At 48.1% G+C, this 22,336-nt stretch overlaps 1 protein-coding gene across 1 annotated transcript in view; it reads left to right on the top strand.

Annotated features, from left to right (window-relative positions):
• The window catches only part of KCNK9 (potassium two pore domain channel subfamily K member 9), a 92,028-nt gene extending 80,757 nt beyond the window's left edge, over positions 1 to 11,271 (top strand). Inside the window, exon 2 of the mRNA XM_060128253.1 lies at positions 10,430 to 11,271. Coding sequence (XP_059984236.1) covers positions 10,430 to 11,271 — 842 coding nt within the window. The remainder of the gene's footprint in view (positions 1 to 10,429) is intronic.
• The last annotated feature ends 11,065 nt before the right edge of the window (positions 11,272 to 22,336 follow it).

The raw sequence follows: 22,336 nt of genomic DNA, 5'->3' as shown, positions 1-22,336 counted from the left end.
TAGCACTTGTAGAGTTGCTCCGTGGCGTGAGCCTGCTGGCAGATGTAGCTCATTACCAAGGTCCTCCTCTTCCTCCGTTCCTCTGACCTCCTGCTGGGACTGTGCCTTGGATGAACTCAGCTGGACACCAGAGGGCCAAGAACCCCTTGAGGTGGCTTATGCAGACTTAGCCTCCCCAGTGGAGAGCAGGGTGGAGATGGGTGCATCTAGATGGGGAAACTGAAGACACCCGGTCAGGCCTCCGTCTTCCTGAAAGGCTCTGCAGGTCGGGCAGCTTCTTTCTCGCTGCAGTGGTAATGGTCCTGTGCCCTGGACCACTGGGGCCCTAGGAGACTTATTCTAGGGCCTGAACTTTGGAAGGTCCTGAACTTTGGGGGTGTTACCGGCCCACACTCTCTTGTGCACGCGTCTTGCTAAGGGATGTCATTGCTGTAACAGATCAGTGAGATATACTGTGGGATGTCAAAATGATGGAGTTCTTTCTGTAGTATGATGGGCCGCGGGAGAATTGACACAACCCCGGGACAGGATACACGGGCATCCTGCCATCCAGGCCCTGTGAAGGGACACCACTTCTGATCATTTTTACTTTACAGGAGGGGGGCCTGAGCACCTGGGTTTGAGCCAGCAAATGCTGTGCTGGTTTCCTCCAGTAAATATATCCCATCCGGAACCGTTAGCTAATTTACCGCCTTATTAAGTTGCCAGCAATCTACTGTCTTCCAGCATCCATCTGGGTTTTATATCAGCCACACAGGTGAGCTATATGGCGATGTCGCGGGATTCCCACCCCTGCACTTTGTATAAATATAAACCCACTTGTTTACCAAGATGCACTTCATTCTTTCCTGAAGACCTAAGTCTCCATCTGGTGCCATTTCCCTCCAGGCAGAAGAACTTCCTTAGTAATCATGCTATGCAGAGCAGCAGGAAACAAGGTTTTAGTCTGAAAGTGGATTTTGCCTTCATTCTTTTTTTTTTTTCACATCTTTATTGGAGTATAATTGCTTTACATGGTGTGTTAGTTTCTGCTTAATAACAAAGTGAATCAGTTATACATATACATATGTTCCCATATCTCTTCCCTCTTGCGTCTCCCTCCCTCCCACCCTCCCTATCCCACCCCTCTAGGTGGTCACAGAGCACCGAGCTGATCTCCCTGTGCTATGCGGCTGCTTCCCACTAGCTATCTGTTTTACGTTTGGTAGTGTTTATATGTCCATGCCACTCTCTCACTTCGTCCCAGCTTACCCTTCCCCCTCCCCATATCCTCAAGTTCATTCTCTAGGAGGTCTGCGCCTTTATTCCTGTCTTACCCCTAGGTTCTTCATGACATTTGTTTTTCCTTAAATTCCATATATATGTGTTAGCACACGGTATTTGTCTTTCTCTTTCTGACTTACTTCACTCTGTATGACAGACTCTAGGTCCATCCACCTCATTACAAATAGCTCAATTTTGTTTCTTTTTATGGCTGAGTAATATTCCGTTGTATATATGTGCCACATCTTCTTTATCCATTCATCTGATGATGGACACTGAGGTTGTTTCCATCTCCGGGCTATTGTAAATAGGGCTGCAATGAGCACTTTGGTACATGACTCTTTTTGAATTATGGTTTTCTCAGGGTATATGCCCAGTAGTGGGATTGCTGGGTCATATGGTAGTTCTATTTGTAGTTTTTTAAGGAACCTCCATTCTGTTCTCCACAGTGGCTGTATCAATTTACCTTCCCACCAACAGTGCAAGAGGGTTCCCTTTTCTCCACACCCTCTCCAGCATTTATTGTTTCTAGATTTTTTGATGATGGCCATTCTGACTCGTGTGAGACGATATCTCATTGTAGTTTTGATTTGCATTTCTCTAATGATTAGTGATGTTGAGCATTCTTTCATGTGTTTGTTGACAGTCTGTATATCTTCTTTGGAGAAATGTCTATTTAGGTCTTCTGCCCATTTTTGGATTGGGTTTTTTTTTGTTATTAAGCTGCATGAGCTGCTTATAAATTTTGGAGATTAATCCTTTGTCAGTTGCTTCATTTGCAAATATTTTCTCCCATTCTGAGGGTTGTCTTTTCGTTTTGTATATGGTTTCCTTTGCTGTGCAAAAGCTTTGAAGTTTCATTAGGTCCCATTTGTTTATTTTTGTCTTTATTTCCATTTCTCTAGGAGGTGGGTCAAAAAGGATCTTGCTGTGATTTATGTCATAGAGTGTCCTGCCTATGTTTTCCTCTAGGAGTTTGATAGTTTCTGGCCTTACATTTAGGTCTTTAATCCATTTTGAGCTTATTTTTGTGTATGGTGTTAGGGAGTGATCTAATCTCATACTTTTACATGTAGCTGTCCAGTTTTCCCAGCACCACTTATTGAAGAGGCTGTCCTTTCTCCACTGTACATTCCTGCCTCCTTTATCAAAGATAAGGTGACCGTATGTGCGTGGGTTTATCTCTGGGCTTTCTATCCTGTTCCATTGATCTATCTTTCTGCTTCTGTGCCAGTACCATACCGTCCTGATGACTGTGGCTTTGTAGTATAGTCTGAAGTCAGGGAGCCTGATTCCTCCAGCTCCGTTTTTCGTTCTCAAGATTGCTTTGGCTATTCGGGGTCTTTTGTGTTTCCAGACAAATTGTGAAATTTTTTGTTCTAGTTCTGTGAAAAATGCCAGTGGTAGTTTGATAGGGATTGCATTGAATCTGTAGATTGCTTTGGGTAGTAGAGTCATTTTCACAATGTTGATTCTTCCGATCCCAGAACATGGTATATCTATTTGTATCATCTTTAATTTCTTTCATCAGTGTCTTATAATTTTCTGCGTACAGGTCTTTTGTCTCCTTAGGTAGGTTTATTCCTAGATATTTTATTCTTTTTTGTTGCAATGGTAAATGGGAGTGTTTTCTTGATTTCACTTTCAGATTTTTCATCATTAGTGTATAGGAATGCCAGAGATTTCTGTGCATTAATTTTGTATTCTGCTACTTTACCAAATTCATTGATTAGCTCTAGTAGTTTTCTGGTGGCATCTTTAGGATTCTCTATGTATAGTATCATGTCATCTGCAAACAGTGACAGCTTTACTTCTTCTTTTCCGATTTGGATTCCTTTTATTTCCTTTTGTTCTCTGATTGCTGTGGCTAAAACTTCCAAAACCATGTTGAATAAGAGTGGCGAGAGTGGGCAACCTTGTCTTGTTCCTGATCTTAGTGGAAATGCTTTCAGTTTTTCACCATTGAAGACAATGTTGGCTGTGGGTTTGTCATATACGGCCTTTATTATGTTGAGGAAAGTTCCCTCTGTGCCTACTTTCTGCAGGGTTTTTTATCATAAATGGGTGTTGAATTTTGTCGAAAGTTGAGATGATCATATGGTTTTTCTCCTTCAATTTGTTAATATGGTGTATCACGTTGATTGATTTGCGTATATTGAGGAATCCTTGCGTTCCTGGAATAAACCCCACTTGATCATGGTGTATGATCCGTTTAATGTGCTGTTGGGTTCTGTTTGCTAGTATTTTGTTGCGGATTTTTGCATCTATGTTCATCAGTGATATTGGCCTGTAGTTTTCTTTCTTTGTGACATCCTTGTCTGGTTTTGGTATCAGGGTGATGGTGGCCTCATAGAATGAGTTTGGGAGTGTTCCTCCCTCTGCTATATTTTGGAAGAGTTTGAGAAGGATAGGTTTTAGCTCTTCTCTAAATGTTTGATAGAATTCGCCTGTGAAGCCTTCTGGTCCTGGGCTTTTGTTTGTTGGAAGATTTTTAATCACAGTTTCAATTTCAGTGCTTGTGATTGGTCTGTTCATATTTTCTATTTCTTCCTGATTCAGTCTTGGCAGGTTGTGCCTTTCTAAGAATTTGTCCATTTCTTCCAGGTTGTCCATTTTATTGGCATAGAGTTGCTTGTAGTAATCTCTCATGATCTTTTGTATTTCTGCAGTGTCAGTCGTTACTTCTCCTTTTTCATTTCTAATTCTATTGATTTGAGTCTTCTCCCTTTTTTTCTTGATGAGTCTGGCTAATGGTTTATCAATTTTGTTTATCTTCTCAAAGAACCAGCTTTTAGTTTTATTGATCTTTGCGATCGTTTCCTTCATTTCTTTTTCATTTATTTCTGATATGATTTTTATGATTTCTTTCCTTCAGCTAACTTTGGGGTTGTTTTGTCCTTCTTTCTCTAATTGCTTTAGGTGCAAGGTTAGGTTGTTTATTCGAGATGTTTCCTGTTTCTTAAGCTGGGATTGTATTGCCATAAACCTCCCTCTTAGAACTGCTTTTGCTGCATCCCTTACATTTTGGGTTATTGTGTCCCCATTGTCATTTGTTTCTAGGTATTTTTTATTTTCTCTTTGATTTCTTCAGTGATCACTTCGTTATTTAGTAGTGTATTGTTTAGCCTCCATGTGTTTGTATTTTTTACAGATCTTTTCCTGTAATTGATATCTAGTCTCAGCATTGTGGTCGGAAAAGATACTTGATACAATTTCAATTTTCTTAAATTTACCAAGGCTTGATTTGTGACCCAAGATATGATCTATCCTGGAGAATGCTCCATGAGCACTAGAGAAAAATGTGTATTCTGTTGTTTTTGGATGGAATGTCCTATAAATATCAATTAAGTCCATCTTGTTTAATGTATCATTTAAAGCTTGTGTCTCCTTATTTATTTTCATTTTGGATGACCTGTCCATTGGTGAAAGTGGGGTGTTAAAGTCCCCTACTATGAATGTGTTACTGTTGATTTCCCCTTTTATGGCTGTTAGTATTTGCCTTATGTATTGAGGTGCTCCTATGTTGGGGGCATAAATATTTACAATTGTTATGTCTTCTTCTTGGATCGATCCCTTGATCATTATGTAGTGTCCTTCTTTGTCTCTTTTAATAGTCTTTATTTTAAAGTCTATTTTGTCTGATATGAGAATTGCTACTCCAGCTTTCTTTTGGTTTCCATTTGCATGAAATATCTTTTTCCATCCCCTCACTTTCAGTCTGTATGTGTCTCTAGGTCTGAAGTGGGTCTCTTGTAGACAGCAAATATATGCGTCTTGTTTTTGTATCCATTCAGCCAATCTGTGTCTTTTGGTGGGAGCATTTAGTCCATTTACATTTAAGGTAATTATCGATACGTATGTTCCTATTCCCATTTTCTTAATTGTTTTGGGTTTGTTATTGTAGGTCTTTTCCTTCTCTTGTGTTTCTTGCCTAGAGAAGTTCGTTTAGTAGTTGTTGTAAAGGTGGTTTGGTGGTGAACTCTCTCAGCTTTTGCTTGTCTGTAAAGGTTTTAATTTCTCCATCAAATCTGAATGAGATCCTTGCTGGGTAGAGTAATCTTGGTTGCAGGTTTTTCTCCTTCATCACTTTAAGTCCCTTCTGGCTTTCAGAGTTTCTGCTGAAAGATCAGCTGTTAACCTTATGGGGATTCCCTTGTGTGTTAGTTGTTGTTTCTCCCTTGCTGCTTTTAATATGTTTTCTTTGTATTTAATTTTTGACAGTTTGATTAATATGTGTCTTGGCGTATTTCTCCTTGGATTTATCCTGTATGGGACTCTCTGTGCTTCTTGGACTTGATTATTTCCTTTCCCATATTAGGGAAGTTTTCAACTATAATCTCTTCAAATATTTTCTCAGTCCCTTTCTTTTTCTCTTCTTCTGGAACCCCTATAATTCGAATGTTGGTGCGTTTAATGTTGTCCCAGAGGTCTCTGAGACTGTCCTCAGTTCTTTTCATTCTTTGTTCTGCTTTGTAGTAGTTATTTCCACTATTTTATCTTCCAGGTCACTTATCCGTTCTTCTGCCTCAGTTATTCTGCTATTGATCCCTTCTAGAGTATTTTTAATTTCATTTATTGTGTTGTTCATCGTTGCTTGTTTCATCTGTAGTTCTTCTAGGTCCTTGTTAAATGTTTCTTGCATTTTGTCTATTCTATTTCCAAGATTTTGGATCATCTTTCCTATCATTATTCTGAATTCTTTTTCAGGTAGACTGCCTATTTCCTCTTCATTTGTTAGGTCTGGTGGGTTTTTATCTTGCTCCTTCATCTGCTGTGTGTTTTTCTGTCTTCTCATTTTGCTTATCTTACTGTGTTTGGGGTCTCCTTTTCGCAGGCTGCAGGTTCGTAGTTCCCGTTGTTTTTGGTGTCTGCCCCCAGTGGGTAAGGTTGGTTCAGTGGGTTGTGTAGGCTTCCTGGTGGAGGGAACTGGTGCCTGTGTTGTGGTGGATGAGGCTGGATCTTGTCTTTCTGGTGGGCAGGTCCCCGTCTGGTGGTGTGTTTTGGGGTGTCTGTGGGCTTATTATGATTTTAGGCAGCCTCTCTGCTAATGGGTGGGGTTGTGTTCCTGTCTGGCTAGTTGTTTGGCATAGGGTGTCCAGCACTGTAGCTTGCTGGTCGTTGAGTGAAGCTGGGTGCTGGTGTTGAGATGGAGCTCTCTGGGAGATTTTCGCTGTTTGATATTATGTGGAGCTGGGAGGTCTCTTGTGGACTAGTGTCCTGAAGTTGGCTCTCCCACCTCAGAGGCACAGCACTGACTCCTGGCTGCAGCACCAAGAGCCTTTCATCCACACGGTCTCAAAGTCCACCTCCTTAATTTGGGATGATTCATTGTCTATTCAGGTATTCCACAGATGCAGGTACATCAAGTTGATTGTGGAGATTTAATCCGCTGCTCCTGAGGCTGCTGGGAGAGATTTCCCTTTCTCTTCTTTGTTCTCACAGCTCCCAGGGGCTCAGCTTTGGATTTGGCCCCGCCTCTGTGTGTAGGTTGCCGGAGGGTGTCTGTTCTTCACTCAGACAGGAGGGGCTTAAAGGAGCCGCTGATTCGGGGGCTCTGGCGTACTCAGGCTGGGGCACGGAGGGCGGGGCGGGCCTGCGGCGGCAGAGGCCGGCGTGACATTGCACCAGTGTGCGGCGCGCCGTGCGTTCTCCCGGGGAAGTTGTCCCTGGATCCCGGGACCCTGGCAGTGGCGGGCTGCACAGGCTTCTGGAAGGGGGGTGTGGATAGTGACCTGTGGTGACACACAGGCTTCTTGGTGGCGGCAGCAGCAGCCTTAGCGTCTCTGGGGTCCGCGCTGTTAGCCGCGGCTCGCGCTTGTCTCTGGAGCTCCTTTAAGCAGTGCTCGTAATCCCCTCTCCTCGCGCACCAGGAAACAGAGAGGAAAGAAAAAGTCTCTTGCCTCTTCGGCAGCTCCAGACTTTTCCCCGGACTCCCTCCCGGCCAGCCGTGGCGCACTAACCCCCTGCAGGCTGTGTTCACGCCGCCAACCCCAGTCCTCTCCCTGCGCTCCTCCGACTGAAGCCTGATCCTCAGCTCCCAGCCCCGCCCGCCCCGGCGGGGGAGCAGACAAGCCTCTCGGACTGGTGAGTGCCGGTCGGCACTGATCCTCTGTGCAGGAATCTCCCCGCTTTGCCCTCCGCACCCCTGTGGCTGCGCTCTCCTCTGTGGCCCCAAAGCTCCCCCCTCCGCCACTCGTAGTCTCCGTCCACGAGGGGGCTTCCTAGTGTGTGGAAACCTTTCCTCCTTCACAGCTCCCTCCCGCTGGTGCAGGTCCCGTCCCTATCCTTTTGTCTCTGTTTATTCTTTTTTCTTTTGCCCTATGCAGGTACCTGGGGAGTTTCTTGCCTTTTGGGAGGTCTGAGGTCTTCTGCCAGCGTTCAGTAGGTGTTCTGTAGGAGTTGTTCCACGTGTAGATGTATTTCTGCTGTATCTGTGGGGAGGAAGGTGATCTCCACGTCTTACTCTTCCTCCATCTTCCCAGAAGTCTCCTATTTGTAGTTTTTTAAGGAACTTCCATACTGTTCTCCATAGTGGCTGTACCAATTCACATTCCCACCAGCAGTGCAAGAGGGTTCCCTTTTCTCCACACCCTCTCCAGCATTTATTGTTTCTAGATTTCTTGATGATGGCCATTCTGGCTGGTGTGAGATGATATCTCATTGTAGTTTTGATTTTTGCCTTCATTCTTAAAGAATACTTTCCCTGGATAGACAGTTCTGGGTTACGGTCTTTTTAAAAAGCTCTTTAAAGATGTTATCCACTGTTTCCTGGCCCCTGTTGTTTACGATTGGAAGTAAGTGCTGTTCAAATAGTTGTTTTCCTGTATGTGATACGCGGTTTCTCTCTGGTGCTTTCAAGCTCTTCCCTCTCTGGTGTTCAGCAGCTTGACTCCGACGTGTGGTGTTTCGTTGCTTGATTCCGACGTGTGGTTTTCGTTGTATTTATCTTGCTTGAGGCTTACCGAGTTTCTTGAATCTGTAAATTTGTCTTCCACCAAATTTGGTTAATTTTGGTTATTATTTCTGCAATTTTTTTGGTCTCATTCTCTTTCTTCTAGGACACCTGGTGACACTGTCCTACATGTCTCTGAGGTTTTTAAAATTTATTAATTTCTGATCTTTATTCGTCTCTTCAGGTTGGATCATTTCCATTGATATGCCTGTTGTTCTCTCCTTCTTGCTGTTTCACTGTTCTGTCCTTTCTGGCCCAACTCCAACACTGACCTGCCATTTCTCCTCTTTCGTAAGGACTATGGGGTTGCTGAGGGGTCAGGGCTGTGCACTGGCTCAGTGGGACTGAGGGCCAGAGAGGATACAAACGTGTGATGTCATCTCTGCTGTGAAAGTGGGGCCCCCGGGGCAGGCAGGACGTGGCACAAGTTCATGCCAGGGGAAAGGCGGGCAGGCTGAACGGCAGTGATGAGTCTCTGGGAGAGAGGCCCGGGCTAGGGCAGTCAGTTGTCTTCCTGGGGGATGCAGTGGGCGGGGTGCAGGTCTCTCCTGAGTCCTAGGCCAGCTGCTCTCTGACCTCAGCGGACCTGCACAACATCCCCACCTCAAAATTATCATCCTCCCACGTAACAGATTGGGAGAGGTTGTCTGGGGCTGGTTAAATGACCATGAGCGTGTGGCTCGGGGAGCACCAGGGAAGCCTTTTGTGACGGGGCAGGATTTGAGACGTTGGAAGGCCACGCGCCTCCTCCAAGTGCTCAGTCCAAATACCGCCCATGATCCTGGTATTTTTCTGGGCAGGATTAGTCCCGGAACTTGAACTAGTCTTAGGTTTCTTCTGCCATGTTGTGCAGACCCTGTCCTGGCTCTGACACGATCACTGACCAGCCAGGTGACACCGGCAGGTAACTCACCTTTGCAGCACCACTGTCCTCATTTGAATGTGAGGAAATACAGGCTCGGTCTTGCATAGTCGATGCAGGGGATCAACGAAGTGATGGTCTGTGCAGCTGCGTGAAGAGTTTCAAAAGCGCTTACACACATGAGGTCGCTAAGGATTACTCGTTCCGTCGATTCTGACAAGGCCACATTCACACAGTGGCATAAATTTATTCTGTCCTTTGTTAAAGCGATATTTTATGTGCTCGGTGTTTCTCTAGGTGTGAGGATACAGCAGGGGACAAAACAGGTAAAAATCTTTGCCCTCGTGGTGTTTATGCTCCACCCTGCAATGACCTCTCTCAATTCAAGACGTCTGCTTTTAAAAAAAAGTCTCATTTTGGGGATTGGAACCCAGAGTTTTCATCCACCAACTCTGAAGAAACCAGGCTCCCCTGCTATTAAGTAACTGACTCGGTTTCCTTGCCAGTGGTGTCAGATGCATCACGCCTGTTTTCTAGGGTCGTCACGAGGGTAGAAGGAGGTGATGTATGACAAGGAGTCCACACGGACTGGCCGTGGGCTGGTGGGTCCCCGATGCCTGAGCTGGGGGCACGGGGAGCCTGGGGCAGAAGGCAAGTCGATTTGCTCCATGCTGAGCTTCCTGGCACCACCGTTGAGAACGTGGAAACCGGGGTTCTTTCTCCCCTTCCCCAGCACACGCAGAAAGGACTCTAGGGAATCCATCATCCCCTCCCACCTGTGCACCCCTCTTACCTTCCGTGGTGTCCCCACCTCCCGGGGCAGCTCCCAGCGGGGGAGGTGCCGGGATCCACACCTCCCTGGCTGTCCGCCCACCTGTCTGCTCTACCTGGCCTTGGACCACGCATGTGTCTAAGAATAGAATCATGGCAGTCAAAAACAAGAACCACCACCAAAAAACCCAGTTAGCGTTCTCTGACTCTTCACTCTTAATGTTGACCCATGTTGGGATGTTGGGATATTGAATTTTCTCCCTTGGGCTGGCTACTTTTGGAGTTTTCTGCAAAATGTTACGAGTGAATATGCTGCTTTTCTTTGAGAAAACCGTGTTACTGGAAGAACAGTGCAATGACCCCCAAGCTCCTCTTGTGACCAAATGCCCCAGACATCCCCCCCCCGAAACTTCAAAGGCTATTTCTTCACTGATTCTTCCCTGTTCTTCACCCCACCCCTCAGGCGCTGGCCCCGCCCCCAGCTCCATCCCCACGGCCGCGCCCACATCCACACCCCCCCCCCCGAACCGCAGGAGACCCCAGCTGACTCCGTCTCCCTGTCCTCTCACCTCCTCCCGCAGGTTACGGGCACGCTGCTCCGGGCACGGACGCGGGCAAGGCCTTCTGCATGTTCTACGCGGTGCTGGGCATCCCGCTGACGCTGGTCATGTTCCAGAGCCTGGGCGAGCGGATGAACACGTTCGTGCGCTACCTGCTGAAGCGCATCAAGAGGTGCTGTGGCATGCGCAACACGGAGGTGTCCATGGAGAACATGGTGACCGTGGGCTTCTTCTCCTGCATGGGGACGCTGTGCATCGGGGCGGCCGCCTTCTCCCAGTGCGAGGAGTGGAGCTTCTTCCACGCCTACTACTACTGCTTCATCACGTTGACTACCATTGGCTTTGGGGACTACGTGGCCCTGCAGACCAAGGGCGCCCTGCAGAGGAAGCCGCTCTACGTGGCCTTTAGCTTTATGTATATCCTGGTGGGGCTGACGGTCATAGGGGCCTTCCTCAACCTGGTGGTCCTCAGGTTCCTGACCATGAACAGCGAGGACGAGCGGCGGGACGCCGAGGAGCGGGCGTCCCTCGCCGGCAACCGCAACAGCATGGCCATCCACATCCCCGAGGAGGCGCGGCAGGGCCGGCCCCGGTACAAGGCGGACGCGGCGGACCTACAGTCCGTGTGCTCCTGCACCTGCTACCGCCCGCAGGAATACGGTGGCCGCTCGGCGGCGCAGCAGAACTCCTTCAGCACCAAGCTCGCCCCCCAGTACTTCCACCCCATCTCTTACAAGATCGAGGAGATCTCACCAAGCACATTAAAAAACAGCCTCTTCCCGTCCCCTATTAGCTCCGTTTCTCCCGGGTTACACAGCTTTACCGACAACCACAGGCTGATGAGACGGCGGAAGTCCATCTAGGGTCTGGGGAGGGAAACACAAACAAGTCATTTGTCATAGCTGACGTTAAGTCGCATTGGCCCCCCTTGTCTTATTTATTGATTATGGTTATATCCTTTATTGTTATGGTTATCGTCATCATTTTTTCTTTCTCTCCTTCCCTCTTTCTTGGTTTCATTTCTTCCCCACCTTCCCAGCGAGACAGAGCAGGCCAAAGGGAAAAAAGGAAAGGCCCGTCTTCCTGTGAAACTCGCATCTGAGCATGAAGCATGGATTTCTTCCTTCTTCCCAGCAAAGTATGCCTTACATTTCTCCCCAGCCCGCCCCACCTCTGGGGTGGCTTTCCCAGGACAGGTGTGAGACCCAGACAAGGAGACAGAGCCCAGAGGATACCTGACCCAAAGTTGCACACGCGGCTGAGAGCCTCGAGTGCCCACCCACAGTGGTGTCTCTGACCCAACTCCTTTCTCTTTTCCTCCCCAAGCAGTGGGTGGCCGAATGTGTGTGGTCTGAGTGTGTGTGAATGAGTGCACACACCAGTGTGCTGCTGATGTGACAGAATGGAAAGTATCAGGTATTCATCCTTCTTTTCCGTCACACAATTTTGTTAATAGCCTGCTTTCGGCCGCTTCCAAACAAAACGGGAAAACAAACAAAACCCACGAGGTGTCTGATTTATCATCTTGCCAAATCATGCATGTTCCACAAGCAATCTTTATCCCAGATACGTCATGACCACATTTTTAAAACGCTAGATTCTAAATTATATTAACTTCTTTTTAGGGGGTGGGTGGGCAAGCCGACACGGATCATTTTAGCTTGCCAGTTCAAAAATTTTTTAAACAAGCATGCACTTTGTTAAACTGGTATGCGTTATCAACACAAGAAAACAAAACTAGCAATGGAATAATCAAAAGCCAATAATATTAATTTATCAGAGACATTTTTAATTTCACCACCTCTAGTTCCAACGATTTTCCGTGTAACTGGACGTGTTGGGGAAACTGGAAAACTGTTGCAACCACAGAGTATCTTATTCTCTCTCATTTGTGTGATGATGATGATTTGTGTAGCATCTACCTACACGAGTAAGAATTACAGTTCGGGATGCTTGGGTGAGAATGGGTATTGGTAAGTGGACGTGGTTTCTTTTCCTAATGAAAAACGACAGGGCATTCCTCATTTTAAAGAATATATATAATGTATTTTAAGAAAGATTGTCTCTAACTGCATTTGATTTGTAAATAAGGGAATGTTGATGTTGGTCTCAGGAAGAGTTTGGAGGCAAGGAGCTGCGTCTTGGCCTGCTGGGAACTTGTCAGTCTCAGGGGGTGATTTTTTTTCTGAATAATGGAGAAATTCCTCCCCACTCTCAATAGGGGATGACCCCAAAGGGAAGGCCTGCTAACATCCTTGGGGGGGGGGCTATAGAACATAGCACATTGGAGGCCCTTTCCACGACAGGAATAAAGCAAAGTCTCACCTGCAGATTCACGGGGGGGACCTTCATTTCCCTCATCACTGTCTCGGCCATTTCTAAAAATCAGCCATCCTCACTTCCCTTTTTCAAATTCTTCCAGCTCTTGGACAGCAATGGGCTTTGGCTGGGCTGCTCAGGCGCGGATAATCTTTGATCTATAAAAGAGAGAGAGGTACTGAGAGGGTGAGTGATTTGCTCAACGTCAGAGAGCTGGTCTTTGCTAGAACTGAGACATTAGTCTCGGTCCGGACCCCAAAAGGGTCCAAGGAACTGTGACCCCACCACACTATGGCACCCTCATTCAGCCCTCAGATGAGGGAACCTGCATCTCTTTCTCCACAGCTAAGTGTACCAGGCTTTTAGAGTCAGTTAGAGGTACACGGGTTCAACCCTTCACTCAGAACTGGTCCCCTCACCGTGTACAGTGGTCATAAAGTGACCTACTTCTGCTTGAATGCTTCCAGTGACAGGGAGCTCCTCCCTTCGCAGGGAAGTTTAGAAAACATCCCATAATCTCTCTTCCCACAGAGCTGACTCTTCTTTGTAGGATTAAGGATGGTAAGATGAAGTCTTTCCTGTTTGCGGGATGACCACCAACTTAAGTGTCTGAAGCAACTTGGAACTTCTCTTGGTTCCATATCCTAGCTGCCCCCCCACCCCCTGCCCTTTGCTACCAGCTCAGCCCCTGAAGGACACGTACCGAGTCTTCTGTTCCAAAGGTAAACATCCTTGTTTATGCTCAGAGCGTTCGAGGGTGGAGGGGAACCTCGGTTTGCTTCCCTTGTGATGTCCTTCTTTTTCTCAGATGCTCGAGCTCTTCCCTACCATGCTGTCTGGCCAAGGAGTCCTCTAGGTGCATGCAGTGAGGTGCTCTGATGGGGGCACTGAGTCAGGAGTTCTCCGGGGTTCTCGTCTCTTGATAAAGCAGGCCTGGGGCGTCTCCACCTAGAGCTTGGCCCACCCCATCAGCATTGGAATCCTCAAAAGCCAGGGGGAAGCTTAGTCTGGGTCACCTTGCTGAGGTCCCTCATCTTCAGGAAAGGAAATCGAGGTCCAGAAAGGCTGGACATGACTCTGAGGCCCCACAGCCAGAACTTAGGTCTTCCCACTTGTTTATCCTGCTGCTTCGTCATTGCTGTCACACCCTCCAAACAGTCCTCGTTGCTGGACTTTTCAGCATCTCGGACCCAGGTCTCTCTTCCCCCTTCACATCTGATGATTTCTTTCTTGCAGCCCAGGTTTCCCACACCTTTCTTCCAGTTGACCACACCCACTCAGGGAGGGGGAAGAAATCTCACCAGGTTGTTTGAATTTGGGCCCCAACTTCTGTTAGAATGAGCTGAAGAAGAGCCACGTTCCACCAGCATCACAGGAGGTTGGCCTGCCACGTGGTCCCTGGTGGGGGTCTAGAAATCAACATGCCACATAGATACTCAAAGAAATTTTGGACTCTCACTTGAATGCTTTCCAACTAGGAGATCTCAACCCATCCCCTCCATCAAAGACAAAAGGAAGGTAGGCAGTGGTACCGATTAGCCCAGCAGCTGAGTGCCATGCTTTCTAGAGACCATCCCATTTTGATCTTTATGACATCCATCCTGGGTGGAAGGTGCTGTCATGCCATTGGTCTACTAGATTCTTTACATAGGAGTGAACCAACCTGTTTGGCTTTTGAGATACCCAGTTAGCCCCAGAGCTGGGATCGGAGCACTTCTTTCCATCCACACCACTCTGTCCTGAAACTCGGGCAGCAGCCTCTTAAACATAGGCTGCCTGGTGCTCTAAATTTAAATACTCTCTGAAGCATCTGTTGTGCTCCACTGTGCATCACCAATTGGGAGGAGGGTACCTGCACTTTGGAATGATCACAGCAGATCACTTGCAGCCCAGGAATCCCCACTGGGTCCCTCATCCTTCCAGCAGAGGAAGCAGATGGATGCAGACCGCCGCCCAGGAGGCCTGGCTGTGCAGGTGCTCGTCAAAACCCATCTGTGGGAAAGGGTGAGTTGACTGGTTAATCTCGGTGCACCGTCGTTTGGTCTCTGCACTCGGGGCCTCGGCTGGGAGAATATCTGGATGGTGACTTGGAAACCTGCAGATAAGCCCAGGCAGGTCATTTTTCTTTGCCTCCAGATCTGAAAGCCTTGATTCCTAGCGATTCCTGGTCACTAGCGGTTTGAACCTGGAGGGAAGAATGGTTTGGAGGCATTCGTTGTGCACACTGAGTTTGGAGGGGAAGGTGAGAGAGGTAAAAATGATTAAAGAAGGAAAACCACCCATCGCTGAGGTTTTCGGCCCTATTTCTTTAGGTAAACTTCTTCTTAAATAATAGGCCCTAATTAGGGTACCCGTTAAGGGCATCCACAGAGGCGTGGGGTCTGAGGCCTGTGCCGGACTATGTCCGTTCTCTTGGTGGGACGGGCGGCATCACCTGTCCAACACTCCGATGAATTGTATCTTCACCCTGAAAGGGGTGGGATGTGGGGTCTGTCACATGCAGGCCTGCTGCCTGGGAGTGGCTGACGTGTGTTTCTTACAGAGTCATGGTTTGTGTGGGACCCCGGAAGGATCCCAGCAAGGAAAGTTTGGCAGGACGGGGACCCGGTTCTCACCTCCAGCTTCTCTGGGCTCCTCTGTAGCTTCCTCATCCACACAATGGGCCAATGTGGGCTGAATCTGTGAGCATTTAGCGCCAAGTCAACTTGACCGATGGAGACATCTGGCCTGATGTTCTGGCCACTGGGCACATTTGAGGGTTGGGCCACAACACTGAAAACCCAAAATCATTTCGCTTGGCAGCATCCTGGGAGCTGGGAAGATGGCGAGTGAGTAGGCAGAGGCATCAAGAAGGGTGGTCATCGTGCAAACCAAGGCCCCGTGCGTGCTGGGTTCCCCAAGGCCCTGGGCATACACCCATTTTATGTGGCTATTTCTTGAGCACACCTTAGTAGAGGTTGCTGTTTTGGGGGGGGGTGGGGAGGGAAACCTATTACCATGATTCCTCCCTATCGCCCCAACTTTCTGTTGTGAAAATTCCAGATTTACAGAAAACTTCCATATCCCTTTCACCCAGACTCACCAGCCTTCAGAACTTTGCCACATTTGCTTAAACCACCCACCCCCCCATCCCGACATTCATACCCAGGGGCATTTGGAGAATGAAGTGACGTCTGCAACTTTTAGGTGGTTCGGCCAAAGGGAAAAATTGTTTCTCTCCCAGGAAGAAAAGCCTTCTCTTTGGTAACAGTGCTGTTATCACCCTTAAGTTTAGCAGTCATACAATGACATTGTCTAAGACGCAACCCATATTCACATTTCTTACGTGCAACCCATATTCACATTTCTTACATCGTCCCAAAAATGTCCTCCAGGGCCTTTCTGTGAATCTGAGAGACAATCCAAGATTGCATCCCACATTGCTTGTCTGCTCACCCCAGACTCCCCCAGTCTAGGATGTTTTCTCCGTTTTTGTTTGTCATGACGTTGCCACTTTGTTGTCTGAGCCAGTTCTGTTGTGGGCGGGCCCACGACCTGCCTCTGTTTCCTCAGGTTAAGGAATTAAAGGTGATATTGTTACGATTAACGCGTTTGAGAAATTTGACTCTCTGGAGACCTCTGTGATAACCTCTTTCGTCGTAGATAAATAAGGCATATTAAGTGCTGTTCTCCTTTGCCGGAGACACGAACTGAAGCTGTAGGAAAGGCGTCCAGGAGCCCCTGGATGCTGGGTCTCGTCACCAAAGCCGAGCAAGGCTCTGCGGTTTCTAACTTCTCACATGGATCTCTCTTCTCTGCTGAGAGTCAGCAATCTTTCCCCTAAACACCTGTGGGGATGACGCAGCTATAAATAGACATAAAGCGCCAAGACATTCTTTCATGGGTTGTGAAGGGTAGCAAGTGTAGCCCAGTAGAGTGGTTGGAAGGATGCCCGTACGCCGGTGGGGTACTCGGCACCCAGTTGCTTCTCATCTCTGTTTGAGATGTGTGTTTGCACTGGCAAGTTCTATAGCATGGCTTCTCAGTTCTGGTAACACAGAGCAACCCACTGGCTGAGGCACGGTCCCTTTAATTTTGATCAAGAAAATATGTCCATACAGATTCCCGCCTCTGAGCCTTTGCCCATTCTGTTCCCGCTACCTGGAAGGTATCCCTGCCGCTCTCCAGCACGGAGGTGGAGACGGGAGCATACTTTAAAAGCTCCTTCTGACTATTTGTTCCATGAGGCACTCAATGATGTCCTCCTCTGGGGTCCCCAGTCCTTCTTTCTATCATGGACAAATACACTGGGAAGCAAACCTCCAGTGACCTGGCCACAGGAGCTATAGGTTCTGGGCAGCGCCCACAGCAGGGCATAAGGACAATCAGACTTCCAGCATCTTCCCTAAATGGCCACTCGTCACTGTCATCAAGGCACGTCTTAACGTCACTGCCAGACTTTGTTCCATCCCTGGAAACCGATGCACATCCACGGGATGAAAACCATCACCCCACCGTTGGCGATTCAGAGGCATTTGCCTGGCAGAGTTGGGTGGGCCACGTGCAACAGGGCCACAAGCTGTCCACAGCTGGGCATTTCCCATAGAGCAGGTGATCGGTACGTCTTCAGACGCCAGCGGCACGCTTGTGACATTTTGCCCTGGAGTGAGTGAGCCCTTGATGCGAGTGTCAGTAGGAGCCAGAGCAGCACCGTTTTCTCAGGGGAGTACTTCCGGTAGAGGCTGAGCGGTGTGGGGCACACACGGCGAGGGACAGGATCCCCGGCCTCGGCTCTGCACCTGCCCAGCGCTCGCTCTGGGGCCCTGAGACAGGGCAGGGCAGGCTCTTCTTTCTCTGCAGAGCAGCGTGAGGGAATAAAGCTGCCTGCACACCTGGGACCGGCTTCTGCCGTTCACAGGCAGGTGGTGGTTTTGCCTCTCTGAGCCTCCGTGTTCCAGCCTTTAGAGTTGGAGATTTCAGATAAACCCCACTGCACAGGGTGCCTACAAGAACAGCATGTGGCAACATCGGGCGCCTGTTCTGAGCAGAGTGCCGAGCCAGAGTTCTTAACACTGCTTGCATTTCTCCTAAAGGCCGGTCCAAGGCTCCTGCAAGCTTACTCCCGGGCACTTGACTAAGTCCAGCTGTGGAAAGAGGTGATCAGTCTGGTGGAGGAACGCAGGCAGGGCTTCAGGGAGGAATTGGCTTTTGGTAATCTTTGAGGAGAGCCTTGAAGGAGCAAGTGGGCACTGTTGCATGGGCAGAGGCCCAGGCGTGGGAAGGGGCAGGGAGCAGAGATTTCACCCAGTGCTCCGTGGCTTCCCTAACACAGAGCCACACCTGAAAGATGAGTCAGTGAGCTGTCAAGGCCGTTCACAAGCTGGTCACACCTTAAGTCATCCAGGCTACTCTCCTGCTCAAGAACCTTCCATGGCTCCCCAGTGCCCACACATTTTATTTCAAGGTCCTTCGCTCTAACACCCAGAGCCTGAGCCTTGGGCTCTGATGGAGGAGCTGTCCATCCTGATATCCCTACTGGGTTCTCCTCTGATTACAAAAGTCTGAAACTAGATCCTGGAGTCTCACCCACTTTGAATCCTGTGGCGTCCTATTCTTCAGGTGGAGGTTTTCTTCCTTCTTCTGGACGTTAGGTCTAATTTGCATATGGGAATATTTCTGGATAAGATCTACTTTGTCTTTCATTTAAGCATCCTGGGGGCTTGTTCTGGTGCAGACTTCCAACAGCTTGAGCAAAGATTAGCATGAAACCACTAAAAGGAAAATGTATAATTCTTGGGCTTCCTTGGCGTGAAGAATTCGCTGTTTCCTGAGACTCTGGGAGCAACAGATTTTGTGACTGCCTGTGACCAGGAATCAGGGATGGAGAGAGGAGAAGAGGACGCACTTGAGGGCAAGGTAACTTTTTACTTGGAGAGTTTTTATTCTCCACATCATCCCATCACTCTTGGATCCTAACTTCAGCCTCTTGGAGGCTCCAGTCGAGTTGCCTGGGGACCCCTACCATCCAGAGAGCAGCTCTTGATCTTGAAGAGGGAGGTCTTGTGAAGTTTAGCTATAAGCCTCGACCACTACAAACATAAAACCTCAGCTTTGCCCCTTCCAGCTCCTGAGCATTGGGGGGTGGAGGCCTCAGGGCCTTCGTAAGCACCCACCCGGGCAACGGCTTTCTTTCCTTCCTCTTTGTAATCGGGCCAAGTGGCCTTGGACAAGTCACTTCCTCTCCGACAAAGGATGGAATGGCCAGGGGAGAGGCAGATGCTGGTGAAGATGACAGGAGATCAGTGTCATTATGTTCCATGCTCTTGGTTGACATTTCCTTGGGTGGGGGGGGCTTTGGAGGCGGGATGGCCAAGTCCTCCCAAGCATAGGGTTCCTGAGCGGGGCCAGCTCCTTCCCCCTGGGGAACGTCACATTTTCCAGGTAGAGTTGTTCTATAACCCTCCTCGCACCAAAGAATCATGTCTTTACCCAGCTCCTCTGACCCTTCTGTTGACGGGTTCTCCTTTGTGGCCCTGCTCAGTCCCACGTGGACCAAATGCTTGGCAATGGGGGGTGGGGCGGGCATTGCCCAGTGAACCAAAGTCCCCCCTTTGCCTGACAAACCTTGGGGAAGTCCTACCTTTCCTTAACCTGAGAGATCAAAGCAGCTACTGATGTGAGCTGCAACAGTGGCTCTGCAGGGCCCCCTCTGAGCAGTACTCCCTGCTGATTGATTCACTTATCCAGCGATTATTTATAGAGCTTTTGGGCATCTGCCGTCAACCTCAGTGAGAGGCCATTGTGGTGAACTGGACGGTCAAGTTCTGTGGCCTCATAAGGCTAAAATTCCACTGGATCACATGCTCCCAAGATGCACAAGTTCTAGAAACAGAGTCAGATGAGCACTTCCTGGAATCAGAACCTGGCTCAGCTATTGCTGCACTTTCTTGAGCTGAATTTTAGAAGTTGGGTAGAAAAATAAAAATCGAATGAAAGGCAAAACACGATTAGTGGGAATCCAATGAAGCAGAACCCACAATTAACCAGATTTCTCTATAATTTGATGGCTCCTCAGAGAAGAACATGGTCCTGAAAAAGGCTAATTACATATTTGTTTATTCAGCCCACAAATAGCATTTTGACAGGCGTCTGGGGCTGGAAGGGACCTCCAGAGGCCACCTCAGTCCACCCTGTGCTTTATCAGAAATCTCCACGGAACAGAAAATGCATTGGATTAGGTGATGCTGTTGGCCTTACTGAGTGAAATTTAAATAGGAAAACAGACTAACCCCACCTGGAAGGTCTGAGGCTCTCTCGCTTGTCCATAATGTTGATCAGAAGGCTTGTAATTAAACAAACAGAGGAGACACAGGAAAGATGTCAAAGAGGATGAGATTTTAAGTCACTGAACCGCTTAACAAGAAGGAAGAATTTCTAGTCTATTCCCAGCAGGCCAGGAAATTGCTGATACTCCCTCTACCATGTACACTTTTTAACTTAGCCAACTGTGTATCCTTGTACCTCAAACATTAAACATTTAAAAAGTGTCATTTGTGACCCTAGGCATAGAAGAAGTTAAGCTTGAATTAGGTTCAAACTCACACCCGTTAAAATGATTGGCCTATATGCACAGGGAGTTCATTCTGGGAGTTGGGGGCACAAAGGTGTGATACTCACTTATTCATCTGGGGCGCGCGCGTGTATGCACTGACCGGGTATCTTTGGGTCTCTGGAGTTTTTTCTTTCTTCTTGGCATTGCTGGACACTTTCATGACTGCATGCTAAAAGGACCTGGGTTTGTTCTGATGGCGATGCTGCTGCTGGAAGGCCTCCAGAACATTCCCGAGGAGTGATGGAGATCAGGAAGTTTCTAGCAGAAGCTGGGTCAGCCTGGCCACAGGCCAGGAGGATGGAACGGTTTGTCCCGACCCCCTAGCAGGGCTCTCCCTTCCCACGTTGGTGGGCGTTTGGGATTGGATGGCAGGCCCAACTGTGGTCAAGGCATCAGACCTTGGGTGGGAAGCCGCACCAGACGTGATCCCAACTGGACCACAGTGAACCAGTTTCAAAGAAGCCTACTGTTCCTGTTCGTTTTCCTTTTGTTTATCTTCTCTGGCCTTCTCCACCCGTGGAGAGGGCGCCTTCACAAATGGCCTTAGAATGCCGTTCTGAAGTTTAACAGAATGAGACAACCATCAAATGAATATCAGAGGTATTTACTATCGCAGCTTATCTGAAAAATGAAAAACAAAAACAAAACAAAACTGTATCACCAATGTTTACAAGTCCAAGTAGACATCCAGCCCATGTAAAATATGTAATTTATGCAAGGGATTGCATCTTTCTTTTGTAACGAATGCACTAAGCAACCCTGTATATATTTTACAATGTCTTTACAGAAAAAAGAAAATCATTTACTGTAGTGTTGTAAAATAATGCACTTTTCTAATTTTTTCATTAAAATCTCTATGGCACGTTTGCAAATGTGTTTTGGTCTTCCTTCACTAAGAAAAAGGGGAATTACGAGGTGTTTTTGTCCAGGCTCTCCCGCCTTAAGCCACATTTGGAAAACTTTCTCAAGCAAGGTGGACAGAGTCAGAATTGTCATTGGTCTTCCTCACTGCAGGCAGGCCCGCTAAGAAGCCTTGCCCCTAAAAACCTCAGCAAGGACTTCAGATCAACCGAGACCCCCCGGATTGGCCAATTTTTGTTTTTCTGGCTGAGGAATTTGAGTTCGAAACATGAGACAACCCCTTTTGCCCTTTTCTACCTGTCTCTGCGTGTGTGTGGAAAAAAGCAGAAACAGGCAGATAAAAGATGCTCTGTCATCTCTGCGTCAAACGTAAACTCTGCTTCCGGCAACCCACGGTAGCTGCTGAAAGGTTAGGGGCGTCTGACTTCACTCATGTTCCAGAGGCCTGGGCACCACGGAACTCTGGGGGTGCCAGTGTCGGAGCTTCCTGAAGGGGTGGTATTCTCCGATTTTGCCCGCATCTAGAAGGCTCCTGAAAACACAGATTGCCAGCCCCATCCTCACTGTGGGTCCAGGGCGGGGCCACGACTGTGCGTTTCTAACAAGGCCTCAGGGGTCCTGATGCTGCTGGGGTGGGACACCTGGAGGACCGTGGTCTTCTCCGTGCTGCCCCAACTCTGAGGTTAAGGGGAGATTCTGGGCCAAAGCGCATCATGGCCACAGGTGGAGCCCCACGGAAGCCAGCCTCCTCTCTACCGGTCCTGTCGTAAGTGCGCTCATTCATGGGGTACCTGCTGCCTGCTCTGCTCCCCCAGAACAGAGGCTCATACGGGGAAGAGGCCTGACCCTGGGAAGAACCTTGACTCTCAATGATCAACATCACATCACCGCAGTTTGTTCCTCGATAGGACACCTTGTTTCAGGAGTCGGGTCTTCTAAGCCAGGGGTTAGACAACGTTGACAATGAAGAGCCAGACGGTACCTATTTTAGACTTAATGCCATACCCCAACTCTGCTGCTATAGCAGGAGAGCAGCCAGAGATAATACGGAAATGAACGGGCGCAGCTGTGTCCAATACACCTGTATTTATGGAGACTGAAATTTGAATTTCACAGCCATTTCGTGGGTCACAAAATATCCTTCGTCCTTGGTATCC

This window comes from Lagenorhynchus albirostris, chromosome 17, assembly GCF_949774975.1.
Source record: "Lagenorhynchus albirostris chromosome 17, mLagAlb1.1, whole genome shotgun sequence".
In the NCBI taxonomy this organism is placed as follows: Eukaryota; Metazoa; Chordata; class Mammalia; order Artiodactyla; family Delphinidae; genus Lagenorhynchus; species Lagenorhynchus albirostris.
Note: the sequence above shows the minus strand (reverse complement) of the source record. Positions and strands in the feature narration are given on the sequence as shown.